Genomic DNA, 7,899 nt, shown 5'->3' on the forward strand with positions numbered 1-7,899 from the left:
AAGGGGGGACTCTAATGTGAAGGGGGGACTCTGGTCTGATTTGTTGTGGCTAGGGAAACAGCGAACTGAAATCGAGTTGTTGACTGCTTACAGCGGCCCCAGTGGAACAGGAATGGCAGGGAATGGCAGCAGAAATGGGGGTGGGGCCCTTGCAAGTATAGTAAAAGTAATTGTATGGCTGTATAGCTGCTTCGATCACTTTTACTGAAAAACCGGCTATAAAAAATGATATTAGGGTCATGGCTGCAGCCATGATCCTGATATAACCACTTCTTTCGAGGCTGTATTTATACAGCTTCTGGGCTGGAAGCGGTTAATTTGTAAAGTTACTGATGGGTCCTCTTTAGAAAAAGAAGAGAAAGTGAATACAAATCTATACAAAGTATAGAATTTGGCTTTCTATGTTTAGTCTTTATTATCACATTACAGAATTTAGCAAATAAACCTTGTGGTTTTGTTTATACAATAATATTAATAATAAAAAATGAAAAAATAAAGTGAAGCAAAATAAAACAAACAAAACAGTTCTAAAAAATAAATGCTCTTACAAACAATGATACAATTTAGGCACAATACAAAAATAGTAAAATTTGATAGCTTATTGTACACAAAAAAATTGTAAATTTATTAAACACGGTTGGCAGAATCATTACTGTTGTTTTTTGGTGGCTGTTGTGTTATTGTCTTTTTCAGCCTAAAAGAAATATGTATAGTATTAGTTAAATATCCAGACAAAATTGTAGCACGTTCCATTTGGTTTACTAAATATGAACAGTTTATTGAAATAAATGGAAAAGAATGTCAAGACAAATGTATAATACTAGGCGCAAAATGTGTTCTGTACTAAAGTTAGAGACAAAAGCCAATTAAGCTGGGAAAGAAGAACCCTTCCACAAAGGCATGTTTCATCATAGCTGTATTGGTACAAAATGTAAACCGATAGCATAACCCTTTGAGGACTGTAAGGTTTTGGAACGCCAAAAGAATCAATTTTTTTGTTTTTAAAGTTCGTACACTTCAGTTGCTGTAACTAAGCCATTTCATGAAATAATTGGCAAACAGCTAGATCCATTTGTTGTTTGTTGATAAGAACTAATATTTTGACTCAAACCAAAAAAAAAGAGTTTTAAGTTCTTAATCAGATGATACACACAATTACAAACATGGGACAAATACGTCCCTTGGTCCTCAAAGGGATAATACCTATCATCATGCCTGTCGATATTTTGCAGGGCTTCTACAGAGATCTCTTTTCCTAGGCAGTATCTTTAGAAATAAAAAGGTTTCATATGAATCCTGATTTTAGATGGTTTATGGTACACAGTTATGGGCCAAAAGCTCCTAATATATTATATGAGGCAGTCAAGTGACATTTGAGTGGTAAAGGTGTTTTCTTGCACATGTGGTCACACAATTAGGTCTTCTGACCTCCTGGAAAATCTCTTTTTGAATAAACAATAACTGTTCCCTTTTTATTGATATAAAACTGTTCTGTATAGTACATGAGTCAGATGACTAAATGAGAACATTATGGGGGGAGGGGATCCTTGAGGTGTTGTGATGTACTTGAAGATAACCTGATGTCTAATTCTCCAGTGTCCATGGCACTGGCCTGTCAATGGGAGCCTTGCTGTGCTTAATGAGCGGTATCATTAATATATCGTTGCTCAGAAATATCTTTTCTAACATCTACTTACTTAAGTACTGCCACACGTTTGTTGACCCATGTTTCTCTAGGATTTGCACACACTCTGAATTTCCTTGTGATGAATCTACAAAAAAGAAATAAAAATGTATAAATAAATAAATATATATATATATTTATGTGATTCATTTACTGCCTAGAAATAACAGAACCTTCAGTTGACCTACAGGGTGTCCATAAAGTCTGGACACATAGTATATACTGTATATCATTTTTTTGGGTATGCTAAAGGAGAAGGTGTGATGAAAATCACAGATATGAATCTCCTGAAGGAGCGAATGTGCTGAAACTGACAGAAATGTGGAGTTACTGCATTGATTTCATGTGATTCTTGCAAAGCGCATGGAACTTTGCATCACAAATGGTGGAAATCACATTGAATATGTTATTGATTAATATTCCAATTAAATAATATAATGTTGAAAAATTTGTTGAAACTTATTGAAAATATGCATTTTACCTATGTGTCCAGATTTTAAGGACATCCTGTAGAATGATCTTATAGCAAGGGCCAGCTCTGGGAAAACAGTAACTTATTTAATTAAAAACCTTGCTTTTTACATTGTCTCAGAACCTCTAAATAACTCCACTGGCTTTGGAGTCTGGAAGTCAGAGGCATAAACATTTGTATTTTTTTAAACCTGTAGTATGGCTGCATTAAGGCCATACTACTGCCTTTTTTGTCATATTTTTTTGCTGTGAATTTGGTTTGCAAGGCACATTTGTCAGTTAAATTGACAGTTCACTACCAGTGAATATTTGAAAGAAGAAAGCCACGTTCACTACTTTATAAAAATACCCATGGCCACTTTGTGAAAGCCACATTCACTATTTTATAAAAAAGCCCCATGGCCACTTGATGAAAGCCATATTCACTACTTTATAAAAGGCTCCCATGGTCTCTATTTAAAAAGCACAACAGAAGATTTATTTATAAGACAAAATGTATTTTCTAACAAGCTCTATATGATGCTATGCAGAACAGGGAGGCAGGCTTTTTGACATTTTTGAACATCGCAATTAAGATTAGCCTGGTAAACATGAGAACATCAGTTTTATTTAGGACTTTATAAAATTAGTATGTTTAGAAATGTCATTATTAAATACCTATAAGGCAAGGGGAGCACCTATTAAATCACAGCTCATGCGATCCCTGTTTTCATAAATGATAGCATACTTACTTTAGATTAATATACTCATCTGATAGCACAGAAATAGTATGTAGTATACATATATCATGTCCATTGGTTATATTATCTCAGAGGGAAAGGATAGATCTGTTTTTCATCATAAATAAAACACATCCCATCCATCCTATCAAGTTAACACTCTATTAAATAGCCTCAACACATCTATTTCTCTTGCTACAGATATGTAGTAGGGTACACCCATCCATGTGGCAATAACTTATACCACTATTGAACAGGTTCTACACATCACCATATCCAGCAAAAGTCCAGGCTGGCTAGTGGGATCACCATATATTGTGAAAAGAATGCATGTGCTCCCAAAAACAGTGCTCTAAAGAAAGAAACCAGAAACCAAGAATGCCCTACATCTTTCGCTCAAAAGCAGAGCTTAGTCAGGGGCTAAGTGAAGTTAAAGAGTGAGCAACAGAAAATGTGATGTAGTCTCTTGGTCACATGTTGAGGAAATGGCATCAATTGTTTGTTTTCACTTCTATTTATAGATTGGCCAAAATGGCTGCCGCGTGCATGACGCGATGACTTACGTTCTCGACACCATTTTGATCCACGTTTCTTATCATACATACTCAGTGTGGATCTAAGATTGCCATCTTAAGGACAAAGAAGATACCGCCCAGAGCAGCATATCTATTGGATAATTTCAAAGAATTCATCTACAACACACAGTGCAGAATCCATTGTCAGCACCATTTTGAGGACAAAAGTTGTACTACTACCATATACATGTTGTAAGACATGCCTAGCCACTGGTCTGCCTTTTTTTAAAACAATGTAATTTATATGTTCCAAAATCCTTTGTCTAAAAGGAAGAATCGTTTAGCCTACATATAAACTTGCATATATAACTCCCTCTGTACTACAATTGTAAACGCTCCTATTTCTGTCACTTCACCATTCTTTGGATTAACAAATTCCTTGACCATTGGGACATAAGTACATGCTTTATAATGGCCACATTTAAAACTGGCATTGGATTTGCCTGGCAGCCATGCACGTCTACTAGGTGTCCTTTGGATTTTGTCCAAGTTGCTGTGTATCAGCAGGTCTCTAAGATTTCTTACCTCTCCTGTAGGTAATCATGGGGTCCTTGGGGAGAATCTGGGACAAGTATTTGTCTTCATGTAATATATTCCAATATTTTTTAATGATATTTTAAATTTGACCTAATTGACTGGAGTAGGTGCCTATATTTCGCACACCTGCTTTATCATATTTTTTGTGCTTTTTTGTACTAAGTAGGGATTCCCTTGATATTGAATTCACTTTCTCATATGATTTCTTCAAATCCTCTAGATGATAACCTCATCTCCTAAACCTCCCCACCAATTTAAGGCTCTCAGCCTGGAAAGCAGCCTCCGTAGAACAGTTCCTCTTGGCTCATCCCGTGGGGATGCCTTTTTTCAAAGACATTGGATGTTGGCTAGTCCAATATAATAGACTGTTGGTGGAAGTAGGTTTATGATAGTTGGTTGTTTCAATGCCACCCTGATCTCCTCTAGTAATATTGAGGTCTACAAAATTTATACTTACATATTGAATTTCACTGGTGAAAAACATACCAATCTCATTATCATTCAAACAGGCTACAAATTCATTAAATATCTCCATGGGGCTCTTCCATAAAATAAAAACATCATCAATGAAGCATACCCATAGCAAGATATGTGAAGTATAACTTTCTAATTCTTCCATAAATACCAAAGTACGCTCCCACCATCCCAAGAATAAGTTTGCATAGGTCAGTGCACATGATGACCCATCGCAGTTCTCTTGCACTGCCTATAAATCTTTCCATCAAATAGAAAAAAAATGATGTTCTAATATAAGTCTGAGAAATGAAGAAGGAATTCAGTATGTTTTTGAAAGATGTTACCTCTTGCTTCTAAAAAGAATTTGCACGAATTAAGCCCCAACTTATGCCCTATATTACCATAAAGTGCTTCTACATCTAGGCTAGCCAGCCATACATCATTCTCGATTGTGATGTCCATAAGGCTATTCACAAAATCTCTCATATCCTCAATATATGAGGAGAGCCTATAGACATATGGATGAAGGATATAGTCTATGTTATTGCTGACCCCTTTAGGCAAATTATGATTGGCCGATATTATTGCGTGTCCTCAAAATTTTTGCTGGTGTTTATGAACCTTTGGTAATGCATAAAAGGTGGCAATTGTTGGATGATCATTAACAATAAAAGCGCATTGTTCCATAGAAAGTATCCCATCTTCAATACCTTTTTTTGCAAGTGTTCCCAAATCTTGCAAGTATTCCTGTGTGGGATGTTTTCTAAGTACTTCATAGTTATTCTCATTACAGAGAATATCATAACACATTTTCAAATAATACTCTTAGTCCATAAGAACATGTTACCTCCCTTCTCTGCTGCCTTTATTATAACCTCATTGTTCTTGCGCAATTCCTCCAAAGCCATCCACTCAGCATATGTCATATTAAATTGCTTTCCTCTTTTGTGTCTTTTCTCCCATAAAATTATGAGGTCTCTCTACTAGCTTAACAAAGAGTTGGATACTACCCTGAGGGAATGGTGGAGTATAATCACTCCTAGGTTTAAATGTTAAAAAAGGTCCCTGCACCTCAGGGTTTTCACCTCTTCTCTCAGCTTGTAGGGATTCCAATAGTCTCAGAGTCTCAATATCTCTAGATGTAGTTAACTCTAAATTTTGAGTGGGCTTATCTCTATATATTCCTTCTTCAATGCCAGTTTTCTGGTTTAAAGATTGCTACATATAATCCAAAAGATAAGGTGGCTGTCACAGGGCTTAAAAGATGAACACAGTGAAAAGGTTAAATTCAACATTTCACAGCTGTTCAGAACATTGAAAGAAACCTTAGCACTCAGTATTATTCACCTTTCAGACCCCATGAGTGATGTTTTTTTGGATTTTATATATACTGGATATATATATATATACATATAACATACCAAATGAACAAAAGCACTTACATGACAGCATCAATGTCGCACACCTCATGAGAGTTCTGGATCATGTATCCTTTAATAACTTTCCCTGGCAAAGGTTTCTTGGTGTAGGCATAGCAGCAGTCAACCACTAGAGATAAGAGAGAGGTAGATAGAAATCCATGATTGCTTTTGCTGACTGCTGTTTACTAATACTTAGTCATTTTCATATTTTATGTTGAGATAATTCTGAAGCCCCACACAGCTCTGCTAACTACAATCTAAACAGTTCTGCTATAATTTGATCATTATTGGGTAAATGTTCCACTTGCCACTTTTACTGATTGCAGTGGTGTACATAATGTGTTCCTCTTTAACTTTATAATGAATCCATCCTACATTTTAGATTTATTCTATTTTCCTTAAAGTGGATGGATACACTCAGATAAACTCTCCTTAACTGTAATCATCCCTATTATTGATTGTGAAACAAACAATAGACAGATGAAGAAAATATACCTTTGTTTTTTTTTGAAGCTTAGACCCACCTGTGTCAGTAATGTGAACAGTGCCTTGGTAATAGTCAACATGAACTTGATTTTCTAAAGAAAAATAGACTGTTCACTTTGTAAGCTTAGTGAATGCGGTAAAAATTCCCTTTGCAAAGAATACCTATTCACATGCAAGAAAATTAAAAAAAATTGTTACTTTTGCTTGCACAGGATTAGATGATGGAAGTGAGCAGAGTTGATTTGCAAAGCTAAGGGAAAATTTCCTATGCAAAGTAAAAATTCCCTTGAAAAAAAAACAGACTTCTTGACTTTAGTAAATCAACCCCATGGTCTCTGCTGAGAGGGCTTGGGTGAATAATTCTGATCTTTTTTGGCTGATGCCAAATGAATAACACCTCGGCGCCAGCACCAGACTGGTTCACAGCTGGAAATGTTACCAAGAACAAAGACTTTTTTTTACATCTTTTACCTGTCTTAATAAGAGTAATTATTGCAGCAAAGAACATTCCTTGGTCAACTGCTCTAAATTTGCATAACAGTTTTAGTCACTCATCCTGATTACAGATCAGTAATTTATTCATTCTTACAAGGTAACAAGACATGTTTAAGTGCATTCTGTGAATAAGATCTCACCTGCAGCGTGGGTCAGGGACTGGAGTCCTAGCAACACAATACACAAAACACACGAAAAAGAGCTGACACGAGACATAATGCAGACGATTTTCTTTTTTGGTTTGTGTAAACTACAGATACTGTATTAGTATATATATAATAGCACACATACCCCTCCCACAGACTGGGGACTTCCCCCATTGCTTTCCACATTGTGGCCACAGTCATAGTAAATAAACTTCATTAGATTGATAGCATTGCATGAACAATGTCTTTGAAACAACTACTTTCCAAACATCCAGTTCTGTGGTCATATGTTGGAGCAAAATAAACGCTTTAGTGACATGATGGAAAGAGAAACAGTTGGGTGTTATGACACGTTAGTCTAGTTCTGACAATAAGATGGACTATCTTAATTTGTGCACGTAATTGAACTTTTTGAATTAAGACTTATTAAACTCAAAACTGAAATTTCAATTGATGTTAGATGCTGGAGAATGAAATCAAATTGTTAACAGTTTAGGTAGTGAGGCTTCTGACACTACCATTACAAGTGCCTACATGCAAATTGGCATTGTTAGAGTACCCTGCATCCAGAAATGGTGGAGGTGAGAGACATGGATGGCGTATTTAGATGAGTAAAACTTTACAATATACAAAAAAAACACCCCTGGGGTGGTAGGGTGGGGGGGCTGCAATTTTTGTCTTGAGGTGGGCTTCAAACATTTCATAATTCTTACTCTTTTGTGATTATGTCCTCCCCTGTGCACATATTTGCTTGGAAGGCAAAAGTTCTCTCAGTCACAATTACAGCGATGATAGTCCCATCTTGAATACAAGGCCTAGCTAGACATTTTGATAACATACATATGACCCTCTCTGTGCCTGTATACATTCCCACGCATGCACAGTTGTGTAGCACTCTTGGTAACCTGT

The 7,899-nt window shown here is 36.1% G+C and overlaps 1 protein-coding gene across 1 annotated transcript; it reads right to left on the reverse strand.

The window, feature by feature from the left end:
- Positions 1-390: 390 nt before the first annotated feature.
- LOC149467282 (C-C motif chemokine 20-like) lies at positions 391-7,085 on the reverse strand. The gene is made up of 4 exons (XM_089671980.1): positions 6,985-7,085; positions 5,885-5,990; positions 1,698-1,772; positions 391-694 (listed from the first exon to the last, which is right to left on the reverse strand). The coding sequence occupies exons 1-4, from the start codon at positions 7,058-7,060 to the stop codon at positions 628-630; spliced, it is 324 nt and encodes a 107-aa protein (XP_089528106.1). The 5' UTR covers positions 7,061-7,085; the 3' UTR covers positions 391-627.
- Positions 7,086-7,899: the final 814 nt, after the last annotated feature.

The sequence above is a fragment of the Staurois parvus genome, unplaced genomic scaffold (assembly GCF_062004578.1).
Source record: "Staurois parvus isolate SC_StPar_1 unplaced genomic scaffold, SC_StPar_1.0 ptg000116l, whole genome shotgun sequence".
NCBI classification, from domain to species: Eukaryota; Metazoa; Chordata; class Amphibia; order Anura; family Ranidae; genus Staurois; species Staurois parvus.

What these genes read in the sequence shown, in the direction of transcription:
- LOC149467282 (XM_089671980.1), bottom strand. Translation starts at nt 7,060, where the DNA reads ATGTCTCGTGTCAGCTCTTTTTCGTGTGTTTTGTGTATTGTGTTGCTA. An exon ending in GTCCCTGACCCACGCTGCAG is followed by an intron (nt 5,991 to 6,984) that starts GTGAGATCTTAT and finishes TCTTATCTCTAG; the next exon opens with TGGTTGACTGCTGCTATGCC. An exon ending in TGCGACATTGATGCTGTCAT is followed by an intron (nt 1,773 to 5,884) that starts GTAAGTGCTTTT and finishes TCTTTTTTGTAG; the next exon opens with ATTCATCACAAGGAAATTCA.